Here is a 20,306-nt window from a genome sequence, read left to right on the forward strand (position 1 = left end):
AAGGCCACACTTGGAACACGGCATCCAGTTTTGGTCGCCACGATGTAGAAAAGATGTGGAGACTCTGGAAAGAGTGCAGAGAAGAGCAACAAAGAGGATTAGGGGACTGGAGGCTAAAACATATGAAGAACGGTTGCAGGAACTGGGGATGTCTAGTTGAATGAAAAGAAGGACCAGGGGAGACATGATAGCAGCCTTCCAACATCTCAGGGGCTGCCCCAAAGAAGAGGGAGTCAAACTATTCTCCAAGGCACCTGAGGGCAGAACAAGAAGCAATGGGTGGAAACTAATCAAGGAGAGAAGCAACTTAGAACTGAGGAGAAATTTCCTGACAGTCAGAACAATGAATCAGTGGAACAGAAGTTGCCTCCAGAAGTTGTGAATGCCCCAACACTGGAAGTCTTTAAGAAGATGTTGGATAGCCATTTGTCTGAAACGGTATAGGGTTTCCTACCTAGGCAGGGGGTTGGACTAGAAGACCTCCAAGGTCCCTTCCAACTCTGCTATTGTGTTGTATTACTCTAGAAAGAGTGCAGAGAAGAGCAACAAAGAGGATTAGGGGACTGGAGACTGGAAACATACGTAGAACGGTTGCAGGAACTGGGTGTGTCTAGTTTAATAGAAAGAAGGACTAGGAGAGTTCCCATAATTGAGGGGCTACCACAAAGAAGAGGATCAGCCTATTCTCCAAAGCAGGGATCTCCAACCTTGGCAGCTTTAAGCCTGGTGGACTTCAACCCCCAGAATTCCCTAGTCAGGGAATTCTGGGAGTTGAAGTCCTCCAGGCTTAAAGTTGCCAAGGTTGGAGATCCCTGCTCCAATGCACCTGAAGGAATACAGGTAGTCCTGGACTTACAACAGTTCATTTAGTGACCATTTGACGTTACAATGGGATTGAAGAAAGGGACTTGCGACCGTTTTTTAACACTCAGGTCCGTTTGCGGCATCCTGGGATCAAAATTCAGACGTGTTTCACATTTACGACGGTTGCAGTTTCCTGAGGTCAGGCCATGACTTTTTTTGCAGCCTTGTGCTAAAGCAAAGTCAAGATTCACTTAACGACCCTGTTACTGACTCCACTACGGGAGTGATTCACTTAGCAATGGTGGCAGGAACGGTGGTTAAAAACGGGGACACAAATTCACTTCGCACACGTCTCGCTTAGGAACAAAAAGCTGGGATCAATTGTGGTCGTAAGTTGAGGACTATCTGCATCCCTGTTAACACCTGCGTCAGGGTGGAGAAGTATGGAAGGAGCACGGTTATGGGGTGCCACATTTGACAATTTTTTCGGGTTTCTCTCCTGCCGGTAGAAGCCGAAATGAGCTGGCCTGGTCCGTGGTCCTGGGGGACTATGATCTAAGCAAGCAGGATGAAGGTGAACAGGTGGCACCCGTCAGCCGTATCCTGCTGCACCCCAAGGTGAGTCTGCTGTCTGCTCCTGGCCAAGCTTTGCAGTGGAGGGGAGTACAGAACAGAACAGAAATTATAGAATAGAAATTATAGAATAGAGAAAATGAGTAGAATACAATACAATACAATACAATACAATACACTACAATACAATACAATACAATAGAGAAAATGAATAGAACTAGAACAAAAATTATAGAATAGAGAAAATAAGTAGAATAGAATAGAAATTATAGAATAGAGTAGAGAAAATAAGTAGAATAGAAACGAGAGAATAGAGAAAATAGTAGGATACAATAGAATACAATACAATAAAATAGAGAAAATGAATAGAACTAGAATAGAACTAGAAGAGAAGAGAAATTATAGAATAGAGAAAATAAGTAGAATAGAATAGAATACAATACAATAGAGAAAATGAATAGAACTAGAACAGAATAAAATAGAACAGAAATTATAGAATATAGAGAAAATAAGTAGAATAGAATAGAAACGAGAGAATAGAGAAAATAGTAGGATAGAATAGAATACAATACAATAAAATAGAGAAAATGAATAGAACTAGAATAGACTAGAATAGAAGAGAAATTATAGAATAGAGAAAATAAGTAGAATAGAAGAGAAATTATAGAATAGAGTAGAGAAAATAAGTAGAATAGAATAGTAATTATAAAATAGAGAAAATGAGTAGAATACAACAGTGTTTTTCAACCTTTTTTGTGCAAAGGCACACTTTTTTCATGAAAAAAATCACGAGGCACACCACCATTAGAAAATGTTAAAAATTTTTAACTCTGTGCCTATATTGACTATATATAAAGTAATTCTCCCACGGCACACCTTACACTATGTCACAGCACACTAGTGTGTCACAGCACACTAGTGTGCCACGGCACAGTGGTTGAAAAACACTGGAATACAATACAATAGAGAAAATGAATAGAAGTAGAACAGAACTAGAATAGAAGAGAAATGATAGAATAGAGTAGAGAAAATAAGTAGAATAGAATAGAATAGAATAGAATAGAATAGAAATGATAGAATAGAGAAAATGAATAGGATAGAATAGAATAGAACAGAATAGAATAGAATACAATACAGAAAATGAATAGAACTAGAACAGAATAAAATAGAATAGAAATTATAGAATAGAGAAAATGAGTAGAATAGAACAGAAATGATAAAATAGTGTAGAGAACATTAGAATACAATGCAATACAATACAATGCGTGAAAATGAGTAGAACAGAACAGAACAGAATAGAATACAATAACTTTATTGTCACTTTGAATGTACTCTAATCAACATACATTAATAATGAAATTTCGTTCCATGCAGCTTGCCACCTCCAATTTTACACTACATAAACATGGCAAGATAAATAAATAAATACAGAATTATGCACATATTATATATGACACAGAGAATCCCACCCAGTCTAGTTCGGATGTCTCCATGCACATGCCGAGAAAGACCCCACTCCCAGCCCTGATCCCCGTGGCTGCTTGATGCCCTTTCCCCCCATAGCAACGACCGGTTTCTCTTTCCGTAGTTCGACCCAAAAACCTTCCAGGCGGATGTGGCTTTGCTGGAACTGAGCGCTCCTGTGCGCCCCTCGCCCTGGGTGAACCCTGTGTGCCTCCCGGAAGGGGCTGCGGCGATGAGCCAGGAGGTCGACTGCTACATCATCGGCTGGGGCTCGCTCTATGAAGGTGAGGGTGGGACTGGGGGTCTCGGAGGTCGAGACCCTCTGCTCCCTTTGAGACGGCTTGAATTAAGGCTACAAAGCCTGGCAGTGTTTGAGCCCTGACAAAACCCCCCTTTTATTAATTTGCTGTGAATTCCGCTCATTCACATCCAGCAAAGTCTTTCAAGGGAGGATTTACAGTCACAGACCTCATCTGGCTTGGAAAGCTGCCAGGCCGATCTCTGCAGAACTTGGCAAGGAGCCTCGGAGAGTCAGGAACCAATTAAGCAAACTAATCGGCTCCTGCAAACTCCACTCCACATTCGCTCCTCTTTTATTTCCTCTGGGAGGGGCCATTCATCGTCCACCTGTGGCCTTACTCCCAAGTCAACCCTTGTTCTTTAGCTGTTCCCTTCCTCTGGCAACTCTGTGCATGCACACACTGGGAACAGGCTCCAGCTGTTCTTCTGCCTCACTGATGTCTGACTCTGAAGGCAGCTGATAACTGGCATACGGCCCTGGCCCCCTCTCTGCCTCCGACACAGAGCCCTCATCCGAGCCTCCCCCAGACTCCAAACCTGGCCCATCTTCCTCCCCAACCTCCTCACTCTCCGAATCTGCTGCCAGCTCTGCTGGCCACTGGCAGGCCACAACAGGCAGACCAGGGAATTACAGATAGTCCTCGGCTTACGACCAAAATTGAGCCCCAAATTTCTGTTGCTAAGTGAGACGGTGGTGAAGTGAGTTTGACCCCAATCTACACCCTTTTTTCCACCATCGTTAAGTGAAGCGTTGCAGTCAGGAACACGGTTGTTAAGTGAATCTGGCTTCCCCATTGACTTTGCTTAGCAGACAGTCACAAAAAGGGGACCCCGGGACATTGCAACTGTCATAAATACAAGTTAGTTGCCAAGAATCTAACTTTTGATGATGTGACCATAGGGATGTTCCAAGGGTCGTAAGTGTGAAAAACGGTCGCAAGTCACTTTTGTCATTTCCGTTGTAACTTCGAATTGTTGCTAAACGAACCATTGTAAGTGGAGGGCTTCTTACAAAATCCAAAACTTTGGAAAAGTTGATTGATTGATTGATTATCTGCCATCAAGTCGCTTTCAGTTCCTAATGGTTACATGTTTATTTATTAAGTGTAGTCCTTGACTTACAATCAGTTATTTAGAGAACATTAGAAGGGCATGTTCTGACCAAGGCTTCCCGCAAAAGCCCGTGGCAGAGTCCTCGTCCCGACAAAACCTCTTTTATTAAATGCATGTGAATTCCTCTCCTTCACCTTCAGCCAGGCCTGGCAAACAGTCTTTCAAAGGCGTATTGATGACCACAGACCTTATCTATCTTGGAAAGCGGCCATGTAAATATTGTCCAAATGCGGTGCTGTGCAAGGAAAGGCTGGGCACAGAGTCTCTGGGATTCACGGACAGATCTTCACACTCCTGAAACGAACGAGCTAATTAACGAATTGTTTCCTGCAAAAGCCCCCTCCCCTCTCGCTCCTCTTTTGTTTCCCATGGGAGGGGACAATCACCTTCTACCTGTGTCTTTACTCCCAAGTCAACCCTGATTTCTGAGTTGCTCTTTTCTTCTGGCGGTTCTGCACATGCGCACACTGGGAACAGGCTCCAGCTGTTCCTCTGCCCCACTGATGTCTAGCTCCGTAGGAACCTGATCACTGCCAGACAGCCTCGGCCCCGTCTCTGCCTCCGATGCAGAGCCCTCGTCCGAGCCTTCCCCAGCCTCCATGCTCCTCCCCAACTTCCTCAATGGCCAACTCTGCTGCCAGCTCCACTGGCCACTGGCAGGCCACACCCCACCTTTGAAAAAAAAAAAACACGATCATTTTTCACGCTTATGACCGTTGCAGCATTCCTAGGAACACATTATCAATCTTCCGAGGCTCGGCCAATGAATCGTATTTATGAGCGTTGCAACGTCTCCGGCTGCTCATAAAATCCGGATCTGGATCAGAGGAGGAAGGGAAGAGCTGAAATTGTCCTCTGGCAGCGTCTCACCTGGGGCCCAGTTAACCTTTTGCCCGCCTGCCAAGTGGGGGAGAGAATCAGCAGGGAGGGTCCCTGGGTTGGGGGGAGTGGCCATTCGTACATCCGCCTGCTTCTCTCTCCAGACGGGCCGCCTGCTGAAGTCGTCATGGAAGCTCGGGTGCCGATCCTGGCCCAAGACCTGTGCCGCGGGGCTCTTGGGAGCCAGCTGGTGAGCAGTGCCATGTTCTGCGCTGGGTACCTCTCTGGCGGCATCGACTCCTGTCAGGTGAGGGTCCGAGAGAGAGAGGGGCCTGTGGGGAAGGGACGGGACGGTCACTCCCTGCCTGGTGAGGGGCTGGTGGAGACAGTGGCAAAGGTGATGGGCTAGGATCATAGAGACTCAAGTCCTAGACCCGTGATCGCCAACCGGTTCCACCACAAAACCGCGGTAGACTAAAGCGCGCTCGACGAAAGCGCGTACCTGACGTCATCACAGCGCGACGAAAACATCACGCTGTGAGCGGTAAAGTTAAAATTAACGCGAAAACCTTACCCTAACCCCCCCAAACCTAACCCTAAACCTAACCCTAAACCTAACCCTTAACCTAACCCTAAACCTAACCCTTAACCTAACGCTAAACCTAACCCTAACGCTTAAACGTAACCCTAAACCTAACCCTTACCTTTATGTGAATCGGCTTGCTTTAAAAGCGCTTTTTAAAGCGCCCTTTTTTCTCCGCGGTCGTATTTGTCGCGCTGCTGATGACGTCAGGTACGGGCTTTAATCGGGCGCGCTTTAGTGGACCGCGGTTTTGTCGTGCCACGATCGCCAACCTATAGCACAGGTGGCACACGGAGCTATTTATTAGGGAAAGCGAGGCGTTGCCCTGTCAGCTGACCAGCGCACATGTGCGCGCTGGCCGGCTGAATTCAGCCTTCTTTTGAGGCCGTTTTTAGCTTCAGGGGCCTTCAGGAGGCTTCCCGGAAGGCTCCGGAGGTTGAAAATCGCCCCTACGGACAAACCAGAAGTCACCATTCCTAAACTTCTGGGTTCCCTGTACTAGGTCCGTTTTTTGCCCTCCGGAGGCTTCAGGGAAGCTCCTGAGGTCTCTGGAGTATATCCAGGAGGCTGTTTTCACCCTCCCCAGGCTCCTAGAAAGCCTCTGGAGTCTGGGGAGGGTGAAAAAACCATGCCAAAAGTGGGAAGAAGGGGGCATTGGTCGTGCGTGCATGCGCGGGGTGTTGGTTTCACACGCATACCATTATGGGTGTTGCACGCCCACGCACGACCCCCCCTGCGCTCCCTCCCGCTTTTGGCACGGGAGCCAAAAAAGGTTAGCCATCCCCATCCTAAGCCAAAGGTGGGCAACTACCGGTATGGCTCCTTTATGACTTTTAAATATAACACACTGTAGTTACAGATTAATAGAGTCGGAAGGGACCTTGTAGGTCATCTAGTCCAACCCCCAACCCCCACCCAAGCAGGAGACCCTACACCGGGGGTCTCCAAACTCAGCAACTTTAAGATTTGACTTCAGCTCCCAGAATTCCGGAGACAGCACAACTGGCTCAGGAATTCTGGGAATTGAAATCCACAGCTCATGAAGGGGTCGTACCCGGTAGTTGCCCATCCTTGGCTTAAGACCTGCGTCTCTATGATCCTATCGAATAGAATAGAGTAAAATAGAGTAGAATAGAGTAGAGTAGAATAGAATAGAATAGAATAGAATAGAATAGAATAGAATAGAGTAGAACTGGACTGTGTCCCAAGAATTAATCTCAAATTGTACAAATGAATGCTATCGGAGCATCATGGCTGAGAATAGTCTAGGATAGACTATTCTACAGAGGAATGATTGAGTCTGTCATTTGCACTTTTATAACTGTCTGGTTCGGTTCTGCAACCCAACAAGACAGACGGAGACTTCAGAAGAGAATCAGAACTGCAGAAAGAACAATTACTGCCAACCTACCTTCCAATGAGGACCTGGACACCGAACAAGTCAAAAAGAGGCCCGTGAAAATATCTACAGACCCCTCACATCCTGGACATAAATTGTTTCAACTCCTATCCTCAAAACGACGCTATAGAGCACTGCACACCAGAACAACTAGACACAAGGACAGTTTTTTCCCCGAATGCCATCACTCTGCTAAACAACTAATTCCCTCACCACTGTTAAACCATTCACTAAGGCTGCATAACTATTATAATTAGTCTTCTCGTCATTCTTATCACCCATCTCCTCCCACTTATGGCTGCAGGACAATAACTTGTTGCTTGTATCCTTACGATTTATATTGATATTGATTGTTTCCTGATTGCTTACCTGTACCCCATGACTATCATTAAGTGTTTGTGCCTGATGACTCTTGACGAATGTATCTTGTCTTTTTATGTACACGGAGAGCATTGGCACCAAAGAGAAATCCCTTCTGTGTCCAATCACACTTGGCCAATAAACTATTTTATTCTATTCTATTCTATTCTATTCTATTCTATTCCTTACTCCTATTCTATTCTATTCTATTCCCATTCCTTTCCTTTCCTTTTCTTTCCTTACTTCTATTCTATTCTATTCCTTACTCCTATTCTATTCTATTCTATTCTATTCTATTCCATTCCATTCCATTCCATTCCTTTCCATTCCATTCCTTTCCTTTCCTTTCCTTACTTCTATTCTATTCTATTCCTTACTCCTATTCTATTCCATTCCATTCCTTACTCCTATTCTATTCTATTCTATTCCATTCCATTCCATTCCATTCCATTCCATTCCATTCCTTTCCTTTCCTTTCCTTTCCTTTCCTTTCCTTTCCTTTCCTTTCCTTTCCTTTCCTTTCCTTTCCTTTCCTTTCCTTACTTCTATTCTATTCCATTCCATTCCATTCCATTCCTTACTCCTATTCTATTCTTTTCTTCATTCCAATATCTAACGCAACCGTTTCTGCTTTCAGGGGGACTCTGGAGGGCCCCTGATGTGTTGGGACCCTTCACTGGAGCGCTACAACTTGCACGGAATCACCTCCTGGGGCTCCGGCTGCGGGGAGCGTGGCAAACCGGGAGTGTACACTCGCATCACTGCCTTTGCAGACTGGATCCGACAACAGATGGAGAGTGAGTGCCCAGAGTGGGCTGCCTTTCTCCAACTTCACCAGCAGAGGGCAGAGTAGACCAAGGGGCTGGATCGAAGGGTGGACTTCCAAGTCCCAGAATTCCCCTGCATAACAGAATAACTGGAGTTGGAAGGGGTCTTGGAGGTCTTCTAGTCCAGACCCCAGCTCAAACAGGCAACTCTAGCCCATTTTGGACAAGTAGCTCTGCAGTCTCTCTTTAAAACCTCCAATGTTGGAGCACCCACAACTTCTGAAGGCAAGGAGTTCCACTGGTTAATTGTTCTCACTGTCAGGAAATTTCTCCTCAGTTCTAAGTTGCTTCTCTCCTTGATTAGTTTCCACCCATTGCTTCTTGTTCTACCCTCAGGGGCTTTGGAGAATAGCTTGACTCCCTCTTCTTTGTGGCAACCCCTGAGATATTGGAAGATGCTATCATGTCTCCCCTAGTCCTTCTTTTCATTAAACTAGACATCCCCAGTTCCTGCAACCGTTCTTCATATGTTTTAGTCTCCAGTCCCCTAATCCTCTTTGTTGCTCTTCTCTGCACTCTTTCTAGAGTCTCCACATTTTTTTTTTGCATTGTGGCGGCCAAAACTGAATGCAGGATTCCAAGTGTGGCTTTACCAAGGCTTTATAAAGTGATATTAACCCTTCACGTGATTTTGATTCTCTCCCTCTGTTGATGCAGCCTAGAACTGTGTTGGCTTTTTTGGCAGCTGCTGCCCACGGCTGGCTCCTATTTAAATGGTTCTCCACTAGGACTCCAAGATCCCTTTCACGGTTACTCCTATTGAGCAAGGTGCCACCTATTCCCCACCTGTGCATTTGGTTTTTCTTGCCTAAGTGTAAAATCTTAATTTTCTCACCATTGGATTTCATTTTGTTAGATAGGGCTTGCTGGGGAATTCTGGGACTTGAAGTCCACCCGTCTTAAACTTGACAAGGACTATTTGCAAAGACCAAAACCTAGTTTAGCCAAACCCACGATCCATGTTGGTGCAGTGATTAAAATGTAGTATGGCAAACTGACTGCCCACCGCCAGCAGTTCAATCCTGACTAGCTTAAAGTTGACTCAGCCTTCCATCCTTCCGAGGTGGGTAAAGTGAGGACCCAGATTGTTGGGGGCAAATACGGTGACTCTGTAAACCACTTGGAGAGGGCTGTAGCACACTCTGAAACGGTGTAGCAATAGCATTTAGACTTACATACCGCTTCACAGTGCTTTACAGCCCTCTCTAAGCGGTTTACAGAGTCAGCCTCTTGCCCCCCAACAATCTGGGTCCTCCTTTTATCCACCTCGGAAAGACGGAAGGCTGAGTCAACCTTGAGCCGGTGAGATTTGAACTGCTGAACTGCAGATAGCCGCCAGCTGAAGTAGCCTGCAGTACTGCACTCTAACCACTGCTCCATCTCGGCTCCCTATAGATTTCCTTAGACCAGGGGTGAAATCCAGCAGGTTCTGACAGGTTCCGGAGAACCGGTGGCGGAAATTTTGAGTCGTTCGGAGAACCGGCAAATTAATACCACCTTTGGCTGGCCCCAGAGTAGGGCGGGAAATTGAGATTTTGCAGTATCCTTCCCCTGCCATGCCCCCCAAGCCACACCACGCCCCCCAAGCCACGCCCACAGAACCGGTAGTAAAAAATTGCATTTCACCACTGCCCTTAGACTCCCTATAAGTCTAAGCGCTATTGCTATTAACCAAATCTTGCGGCCACATCCTCATGAACCGTGAGTTCCCTGCCTGTGGTTCAGGAAGAGCTAATGGGGAAATCTTCTCCCCCCCCCCCGTTCTCCTCCCACTCAGGATCTCCCTCCAGCCGGGAGCCCAGCTGTTCGGAGTGGCTCTCTGCTGCTCGGAAGCCGGGAGACCAACAGCTGGCAGAAACCCGTCGCTTATGCGCCTTCTACGTGCAGCCCTGCTCCCGGTCGCCCAGCCCAGCAGCTTGTGCTCAGGCCGCTGAGGAGAAGTGCAAGGAGAAGAGACAGCAATGTGGTAAGTGGCGGGTGGCCACTGAAGAAACTTACAGAGGCAGTCCTCGACTTAACGACCACAATTGAGGCCCAAACGTTCCGTTGCTAAGTCAGAAGATAGTTAAGGGGAGTTTGGCTCTATTTTACGAGCTTGATTGCCGCACTGGGTTAAGCGAATCACTGCCGTTGTTAAGCAAATCATTCGGTCGTTAAGCGAATCTGGCTCCCTCCATTGACTATGCTTGTCGGAAACCGGCTGGGAAGGTGACAAATGGTGATCACATGACCCCGGGATGGTGCAGCCGTCATAAATACACGCCAATTGCCAAGTGTCCAAGTTTTAACCAGGGATATCCTGCAACGGTTGTAAGTGTGAGAACTGGTCACAAGCCACTATTTTCGGTGCTGTTGTAATTTGGAACGTTTTTTAAACAAAGGGTTGTAAGTTGAGGATTGCCTGTTCATCAGTCGTATGTCATGATGGTCATAAAATGAGCCGCTCATATGACCAACCTGTAGGAGATAAGCAGACTGAGCCTGAAGGAGGGGTCAAACGTGTCATAAGTCACGAGTCCCTGAGCGCCTGCAAAAGATCTAGAGTCCAGCCCTCCTTGAATTCCTTTCTTATCTCTCGCTCATTTCCCTTGGCTGTTAGTTGGTCAGATTCTTGTAGAGAGTTTAAGCTCGCAAGAAATCTTTATACAATACTCACTTGAATTGCCTGAATCTCCTGATTTTCCCGGTGCTTGACATTAATCCAAGAATCTGACCAACTAACAGACAAGGGAAATGAGCGGGAGATATGAAAGGAATTCAAGGTGGGCTGGACTTAAATCTCTTGCGGGTGAGCAGGGACTCATGACTTATGACACATTTGACCCCTCTTTCAGACTCCGCATGACCCTCTCCTACACTCCCCCATTGTATGACCATTTTTTTTAGTCCAGGACTACCAAGTAGTATGGTGGCTTAAGTGGTTGGAATGCTGGGCAGGAGGTTAGGAAGCAGAAGTGGTATTCAGCCGGTTCTGACCGGTTCGGTGAATCAGTAGCGAACATTTTGAGTAGTTTAGAGAACTGGCAAATACCACCTCTGGCTGGTCCTGGCCCCTTCTATTCACTGCCCCCCAAGTCTGAATCCCAGTTGATTATCTGGGTCTTCTTTTGTTGCCCTGCAAGGAGAAGAGAGCTGGGAAGCAGGTTAGTGGGATGGGGAGGGAATGGAGATTTTGCAGTATCCTTCCCCTGGAGCAAGAGTGAAATTCAGCAGGTTCTGACAGGTTCTGGAGAACCTGTAGCGGAAATTTTGAGTAGTTCGGAGAATCGGCAAATGCCACCTCTGGCTGGCCCCAGAGTGGGGTGGGAATGGGGATTTTGCAGTATCCTTCCCCTGGAGTCGGGAGGGAATGGGGACTTTACAATAAGCTTCTCCTGGAGTAGGGTGGGAATGGAGATTTTGCAGTATCCTTCCCCTGGAGTGAGGTGGGAGTGGAGATTTTGCAGTATCCTTCCCCTGGAGTGAGGTGGGAGTGGAGATTTTGCAGTATCCTTCCCCTGGAGTGAGGTGGGAATAGAGATTTTGCAATATTCTTCCCCTGGGAATGGAGATTTTTCAGTATCCTTCCCCTGGATTGGGGGGGGGGAATGGGGATTTTACAATAACCTTCTCCTGGAGTAGGGTGGGAATGGTCAGTTTGCAGTATCCTTCCCCTGGATTGGGGAGGGAACGGGGATTTTGCAGTATCCTTCCCCTGGAGTGAGGTGGGAATGGAGATTTTGCAATATTCTTCCCCTGGGAATGGAGATTTTGCAGTATCCTTCCCCTGGATTGGCGGGGGGAATGGGGATTTTACAATAACATTCTCCTGGAGTAGGGTGGGAATGGGGATTTTGCAGTATCCTTCCCCTGCCACACCCACCAAGCCATGCCCAGAGAACCGGTAGTAAATTTTTTTGAATACCACCACTGTGTGGGCTATGTTCAAGACCCAAGAGCTGCCATGCACCAAGTTTGACCACTCATCCTTCCCCCCAGCTTCTGCAGGGGACACGGAAGGAGCTCCCCACTGGGCATCCCCAGAGCAACAGTGATGTCGCCGGCTAATCCTTTCGACCCGGAAGTTCCGATGCTTCTGACTCGAATTCCAAAAATCAAAAATCCAAGGACTACCTGTAAATCATAAGAGTTGGAGGCAGTGGTGAAATTCCCCTTTTTTTTTTACTACTGGTTCTGTGGGCGTGGCTTGGTGGGCGTGGCAGGGGAAAGTTACTGCAAAATCCCCATCTCCTCCCGATCAGCTGGGACTCAGGAGGCAGAGAATAGATGGGGGCGTGGCCAGCCAGAGGTGGTATTTGCTGGTTCTCCGAACTACTCAAAATTTCCACTACCAGTTCTCCAGAACCTGTCAGAACCGGCTGGATTTTACCCCTGGTTGGTGGAGACCTTAAAGGTCATCTAGTCCAGCCTGGGATCTGGTACCGGCCATCTATGGGGGGGGGGATAAAGATGATGGGTGCAAGCAGGTGATTAAAACCCCACTGCGGGGGCAGGGTTGGTGGGGTTTTTTTGAGCTTTCATGGCTTCGATTTTGTGATTGGGGAAAGGGGGATTATAGGAAACAGTTTGAATTTTTCTTTTTGTTTTAGGACTAACCTTCCTTTCTTCCCACTGTACAGGTAGTTTTCTGTTCTTTTCTACATAGTGAAACCGTGATTTTCAGGGGTGGTAATTTGCAATCAGGGCTACGGCAAAAATGGAGAAATAATGAGTTTTGTACGCGGCGTTTATTCTTACGTTTATCATTTTGGGGTGTTGGGAAAATTGAGTGGTTCTGCATGAAATCCATTAGCCGCTTTCTATGTCAGGGTTTTGGATAATAAGTTAATTTCCCCATAAATGGGGGCTCTCTCCTTGCTTTGAGCCCCTCGGAAACACCTGAATCAGGCACGCTGCTACTTTCCTGCACTTTTCTGCTATTTAGCCTCTTTTTTTAAATTGGCTGATTTTAATAGCATTAGTCTGAATAAGGCCAGAATCCCTCTTTTTCGGTTGCAAGGAATAGAAGCTTTCATTTTTCTTAATAAGGAAGGGATTACAATAGAAGGAGATGGGGAACAAAAATCCACCTTCTTCCATCCTTGGCATTTAGTTAAAAAAAAAAAAACAGGTTATGAAGCTCGGAAGGGAAGGAAAAGAAAGGAAAGGAAAGAAAAAGAGGAAAAGGGAAGGAAAGGAGGGGAGGGAAGTAAAGGACAAGGGGAGGAGGGGAGGGAAGGAAAGAAGGGAAGGGAAGAAGGGGAGGGAAGGAAAGAAAAGGGAAGAACGGAAGGGAAAGAGGGGAGGGGAGGAAAGGAAAGAGCAGGGAAGGGAAATTAAGGAAAAGGAAAGAAGGGAAGGGAAGAAAAGCAAAAGGAAAGAAGGGAAGGGAAGTAAAGGAAAAGGGAAGGAGGGAAGGGAAGGAGGAGAGGGAAGGAAGGGAAGGAAAGAAGGGAAGGAAAGAAGGAAAAGAAAGGAAAGAAGGGAAGGGAAAAAGAGAAGGGGAGGAAAGAAGGAAAGGAAAAGGGAAGGATGGGAGGGGAGGATGGGAGGGGAAGGGAGGAAAGGAAAGAAGGGAAGGGAAGGAAATGGGAAGGAGGGGAGGGAAGGAAAGGAAAGAAGGGAAGGGAAGAAGGGAAGGGAAGAAATGGAAATAAGGGAAGGAAAGAAAGGAAGGAAAGGAAACAGAAAGGAGGGGAGGGAAGGAAAGGAAAGAAGGGAAGGAAAGAAGGGAAGAAATGGCATGAAGGGAAGGGAAGAAGGGAAGGAAAGAAGGGAAGGGAAGGAAAGAAGGGAAGGAGAAAAGGGAAGAAGGGAAGGGGGGAGGGAAGGAAAGGAAAGGAAAGAAGGGAAGGAGGGAAGGAAAGGAAAAGAAAGGTAAAAGAGAAGGGAAGGGAAAGGAAGTGTGAAAAATTGTCATGCCACATTTTTCAGTGCCATCGTAACTTCAAACAGTCATTAAACGAACCGTTGTAAATCGAGGACTACCTGTATAACAACCATAACCATCCTATCTCCTCAGAACTCCGTTCCTACCTCCAGATGCTGCTGGATTTCCTGCGCCAGGCCGAAGAGTTCTTCCGTACCCAGGTCGACTTTTCCTTCTTCACACATTCGGTCCCCCAGTTTGTGGAACAAATTTACGGGTATCTCTTCTCCCCTCGAGGGCACCTGGGCGCCCAAGGTACTTGATGGGCCTCCCCTGGTGAATTTCGGGCAGCAGGGTGGGGGGGAAATGTAGTTGTGCCTGTGGCAGACCATGTTCTGACCGAGGATTCCCGAGAGAATGAACCAAATTCCTTGTCCTGATAAAACAAACCCTTTTTATTAATTGACTGTGAATTCCGCTCATTCACCTCCAGCCAAGTCTTTCAAGGGAGGATTTACAGTCACAGACCTTATCTGGCTTGGAGAGCTGCCAGGCTGAGATCTGCAGAACTTGGCAAGGAGCCTCAGAGAGTCAGGAACCAATGAAGTGAACTAATTGTCTCCTGCAAATTCCACTCCCCTTTCGCTCCTCTTTTGTGTTCTTTGGGAGGGGCCATTCACCGTCCCCCTGTGGCCTTACTCCCAAGTCGACTCTTGTTCTTTAGCTCTTCCCTTCGTCTGGCAACTCTACGCATGCGCACACTGGGAACAGGCTCCAGCTGTTCTTCTGCCCCACTGATGTCTGACTCTGAAGGCAGCTGATAACTGGCATACGGCCCTGGCCCCCCTCTCTGCCACCGACACAGAGCCCTCATCAGAGCCTCCCCCAGACTCCAGGACTGGTCCAGGTTCCTCCCCAACCTCCTCACTGTCCAAATCTGCTGCCAGCTCTGCTGGCCACTGGCAGGCCACAACAGGCAGACCAGGGAATTACAGGTAGTCCTCGGCTTACGACCATAATTGAGCCCCAAATTTCTGTTGCTAAGTGAGACGGTGGTGACTGGCCCATCTTCCTCCCCAACCTCCTCACTGTCCGAATCTGCTGCCAGCTCTGCTGGTGGGCCACAACAGGCCAGGTTTAATAGTAACCAAGTTTAGTGTGTTGTGTGAATGCAGTGGTACTTTACCTGGCTTCAGGAAATGTGTCGCGGGAACGGGACTGCGTTTAAATAATTCAAATTAGTTTTCAGCAAAGATAGCTGGGGAGGGTTCAGAAAAGTCAAGATGGCGGCTGTGGTGATGCAGTTAAAAAAAAAAATCCCTTTTGGCCCTGAAAAAAGAAGTTGGGTACTTTTATCGTTAAGAGAGCTCTGAGTAGTAAATTCAGCCTCATTTTATTTTCGTGAAATCTGGGAGAATCAACGGGAAGCTCAGAAAAATCGAAACTCTTTGGTTGGGCAAAAAAGTTTTTTTTAACTGCATCTTCACAGCCACCATTTTGACTTTCCTGACCCTAAACCTAACCTTAACCCTAACCCTCCCTGGCTATCATTTGCTGAAAACTAATTTGAATTATTTAAATGCAGTCCCGTTCCCACGACACATTTCCTCAAGCCAGATAGTAAAGTACCGCTGCATTCACAAAAGTTAAACTTGGTTACTACCAAACTTGGCCTGTTGTGGCCCGTGACAGCGGCCAGCAGAGCTGGCAGCAGAGTCGGACAGTGAGGAGGCTGGGGAGGAACATGAGTCAGTGCTGGGGGGCTGAGGAAAGCTCGGACGAGGGCTCTGCGTCGGAGGGGCAGCTAGACAGCAGCGAGGCAGAGGAACAGCTGGAGCCTGTTCCCAGTGTGCGCATGCGCAGAGCTGCCAGAAGAACAACGAAGAAAGCAGGGTTGACTTAGGTGTAAAGCCACACCTTGGAGGTGATTGGCCCCTCCCAGAGGAAACAAAAGAGGAGCGAATGGGGAGGGGGCTTTTGCAGGAAACAATTTGTTCATTCGATCGTGTCAAGAGTGGAAAGTTCTGTTTGTGACTATAAGAGATTCTGTGCCAAGTTTTGCCTGGCAGCTCTCCAAGCGAGATAAGGTGCGTGTGGATAAAGATTCCTTTGAAACACTGTTTGGTAAGCCTTGCTGACTGTGAATGATTCACAGTCATGTAAATAAAAGAGGTTTTGTCGGGACCAAGATTTTGCTTCTTGCTTTCTAAGGAAGCCTGGGTCAGAACACCACGATTGAGAAACACTGGCTAAAATCTAGACCAATCTGCTCCAGTTTTCAAATCTTGAGATGGCACATTTCCCCTTCCCCCCCCCCCCCAAACTGACTCTTGTGTTACTTTAAAGACCAGGTTGCCAATCCAGAAGCTGGAATTGCAAGAGGAAAAGGAAGTCCTTTGTCCCAGTTCCGGAAAATGCAGAAGCGTGAGGCCCAGACTTTCATTCAAAAGTAAGGCGTCTTTCTTGGGTGTGTTTACACAACTAGAGGCATTTGTTGGTTGAGAAGCAGGGGTGAAATGCTACCGGTTCGAACCGATTCACCTGAACTGGTAGCAAAGATGCCCAGCTGTTTGCTCGAACCGGTCGTAAAAAAATATGCTACCGGTTTCGGGCGAACCAGTTTTCCCGCCGATCAGCTGTGCTGCGCGATTTATATTAGCTAGAAAGGTAAGGGTAAAGGGGAGGAAGGGGAAGGAGAGAAGGGAAAGGAGAGGAGGAAGGAAGGAAGGAGAGAAGAAAGAGAAGAAAGGGGGGTAGGAAGGAGGGAGGGAAGGAGGGAGGGAAGCAAGGAGGGAAGGAAGGAGGGAAGGAAGGAGGGAAGGAGGAAGAGAAGGAGAGAAGAAAGGAGGGAAGGAAGGAGGGAATGTAGGAGAGAAGGAAGGGGGGAAGGAAGGAGGAAAGGAAGGGGGAAAGGAAGGAGAGAAGGAGAAAAGAAAGGAGGGAAGGAAGGAAGGAAGGAGGGAAGGAAGGAGGGAAGGAGAGAAGGAGGGAAGGGGAAGGAGGGAGGGAAGGAAGGAGGGAAGGAAGGGGAGTAGGAGAGAAGAATCGAGGGAAGGAAAGAGGGAGGGAGGGAAGAAGAAGTAGGACCGTTGTAAGATAAGATGGATCTATGGGATGTTAAGAAAGCAATCTTCAAGTATATTGTCAACTGTAGGGAAAAATTGTTATAAATACTTATTATTAATAACAGTTATGAGATCATATAATTGTGAATGTATATATGAAACTGATAATAGGCAACAGTAACAAATATTGGGTTTCTGTCTGGATGGTCTCTTGTGACGAGCCGAAGGACAGAGAATGGAAGTGTGATCTTCCTCCCATATTTGGGCATACCAGGGGTTGTGACTTTAAATATATACCTTTCATCCTGGCTTGGCTGATAAGGAGTCGAACTCTGTGGCTTGGTGGTTAACACATCTGCCTAAGAGGCAATAGAGCACAGGTTCAATTCCCAGCAAGGGTATGGCTAGCTGATGAGAGCTAAATAGCTTGAAATAGATCTATACTAGTCTCCCTTTATTTATTTATCAGCACAAATATAACATATATATATATATATATATATGTATGTATGTATGTATGTATGTATGTATGTATGTATATATGTATATATATGTGTGTGTGTGTGTGTGTGTGTGTGTGTGTGTGTGTGTGTGTGTATATATATATACACACACACACACATACATACATACATACATACATACATACATACATATATTAGCTAGAAAGCAGGATGTCCTGCTTCCTAGCTAATCTAAATTGTGTGGCACAATGGATTCCCCCTCCCCTTCCCCCTCGCTGTTCGCTTAGTAGCTTGGCAGGTGCGCTCGGTTGTAAGAAAAGCGAATGGCGAACCTGTAGTAGAAAGAGTGGCAGAAGCTGCGGGTGGAGTTAAAAGAGGAATTAGCATAGAATTCAGCCATTCATTTAACGGCGGTGTAAAGAAAGGTCATGAAACGGGGAAAATGTACTTAAGGGTCTGCTCAGCAATGGAAATTTTGGAGCTCAATTGCGGATGTAGGTCGAGGACTATCTCTTCTGTTGATGGAAGATAGAAAGCAAGATCCTGACCCCCTTTTCCTCAATTTTACAGCCGTCCTCCGCCCCATCTCCCTTCCTTTGCCTCCTTATTCCAAGGCACCGGGCCCAAGCTGGCAGACTGGGTGCAGGAGCTGAGCACCCCAGCTGAGCGTTTTGCAGCTGCACCTGTTGGACAGGAGACCCGGCATTTCCTACAGGTATGGGAAAACTAAGGTCATGGCATCCGGCCCTCTCAATTCCCGGCAAATAGATGGGGAAGAAATGGAGGGAGTAACAGATTTTATTTCCCTGGGCTCCAAGATCACTGGGGAGTGTAGCCAAGGAATTAAGAGACGCTTGCTCCTGGGGAGGAAAGCGATGGCAAATCTAGACAGCTGACTAAAAAGCAGAGATATCACCCTGCCAACAAAAGTGTGTATAATCAAGGCTGTGGTTTTCCCACTTGCAATGGATGGCTGTGAAGTTTGTACCATAAGGAAGGCTGAGTGCCAAAGAATGGAGGCCTCTGAACTCTGGTGCTGGAGAAGAAGACTCCTGCATTGAGTCCCTTGGACTGCAAGGCCATCCAACCAGTCAGTCCTAGAGGAGATCAACCCTGACTGCTCCTTAGAAGGCCAGATCCTGAAGAGGAAACTCAAGTACTTTGGCCACCTAAGGAGAAGGAAGAAGGACTCCCTGGAGAAGAGCCTCATGCTGGGAAAGATGGAGGACAAAAGAAGAAGGGGACGGCAGAGAAGAAGGTGGCAAGAGTCACACAACCATGCATGTCGAGAGGGGAAGGGAACTCATCAACCCCAGGCCTGCCGGCACAGCCAGGTTTTGACAGCTTTTCGGAAGGCCTGGAGAGAGGTGAGGGTCCGAATCCCTGCGGGAAGTTCGTTCCAGAGGGCCGGAGCTGCCACAGAGAAGGCCCTCCCCCGGGTAGTAGCCAGGTGGCATTGGCTGGTAGACGGCGCCCGGAGGAGGCCGACCCTGTGTGATCTAACGGGTCTTTGGGAGGTAATTGGCAGCAAGCGGTCTCTCAAATACCCAGGTCCAATACCATGAAGGGCTTTATAAGTTACGAATTAATATGAATCATGGGTGACTGTGAAAGAAAAGCATGAAAAGTTTTTGTAACCGACTGATACACTTTCTACAGTAGGTAAAGAAAGAGGATTTTTTTTGTGTGTCGTGCCTGTTTTGAAAACTAAAAATAAATAAACTTTTAATTAAAAAAGAAAGAAAATAAGAGGGAAAAATAGATTGCAACTCAAACGACTGGAGGAGCAGGGCTTGTTGAAGCATTTAGACTCATATACCACTTCGCAGTGCTTTTGAAGCCCTCTCTAAGCAAATTACAGAGTAAGCCTATTGCCCCCAACAACCTAGGTTCAAATCCCCACTCAGACCAATTGACAGCTGCATCAACACCGTCAACCTATGACGTGGCCCCAACCATCAGAACTGAAGAAGCTTCTTGGATGAGAAGCGAAACGCCTTCAAAGAAAAAAACAGAAAGTCCCGTTGCTTCTTGGAAGAAGAAGAAGGAGGAGGAGGAGGAGGATGAGAAGAAGAAGAAGGAGGAGAAGAAGAAGAAGAAGAAGAAGAAGAAGAAGAAGAAGAAGAAGAAGAACAACAACAACAACAACAACAACAACAACAACAACAACAACAACAACAACAACAACAACAACAGGGACTTTTTTCAGGCCTGACCTCTGAATTCTCACGTTTCCTTTTCCTTCCCACAGCTGACGGAAGAAGAGGTGGATGAACTGCGACTCCAAGGCCAGATGTTCCTTCGGCAGCTGCAGAAAGAACTGCACCGGGATGCTTTCCCAGACGTGGCCCCACCCGAGAGAGATGCCCCCACGGTCCAAGCGCTTGGGTTGAATGGTACGTGGCTGAGATTGGGGGGGGGGCGTGTCATGGGAGAACAGGAGACAGGTGGTGTTGTGAGCCGCCAGCTGCCAGCGGAGCTGAAGGCAGACTCAGACGACGAGGAGGTTGGGGGAAGAACGTGGGCCAGTTCTGAAGTCTGGGGAAGGCTCCGGTGCATGCTCTCTGTCGGTACAGGTACTAGATAACAGGTATAAGTATAAACATGAACAAGGAATGAGTACAAGTAAATGGGGATAGTAGGAGACGCACGCCCCCTTTACGGACCTCTTAGGAATGGGGTGAGGT

General features: G+C 47.2%; 1 protein-coding gene across 1 annotated transcript in view; it reads left to right on the forward strand.

Moving 5' to 3' along the window:
* PRSS56 (serine protease 56) overlaps positions 1-20,306 on the forward strand; it is a 39,368-nt gene that overhangs the window by 11,470 nt on the left and 7,592 nt on the right. The window contains exons 5-13 of the mRNA XM_087726057.1: positions 1,314-1,422; positions 2,966-3,125; positions 5,238-5,380; positions 8,053-8,212; positions 10,020-10,208; positions 14,244-14,405; positions 16,437-16,539; positions 18,190-18,334; positions 19,871-20,015. Of these exons, the coding sequence (XP_087582183.1) occupies positions 1,314-1,422; positions 2,966-3,125; positions 5,238-5,380; positions 8,053-8,212; positions 10,020-10,208; positions 14,244-14,405; positions 16,437-16,539; positions 18,190-18,334; positions 19,871-20,015 (1,316 nt within the window). The remainder of the gene's footprint in view (positions 1-1,313; positions 1,423-2,965; positions 3,126-5,237; positions 5,381-8,052; positions 8,213-10,019; positions 10,209-14,243; positions 14,406-16,436; positions 16,540-18,189; positions 18,335-19,870; positions 20,016-20,306) is intronic.

Source organism: Thamnophis sirtalis, unplaced genomic scaffold (assembly GCF_051295495.1).
Source record: "Thamnophis sirtalis isolate CommonGarterSnake01/CBP01778 unplaced genomic scaffold, rThaSir2_p1.2 scaffold_11, whole genome shotgun sequence".
NCBI lineage: Eukaryota > Metazoa > Chordata > Lepidosauria > Squamata > Natricidae > Thamnophis > Thamnophis sirtalis.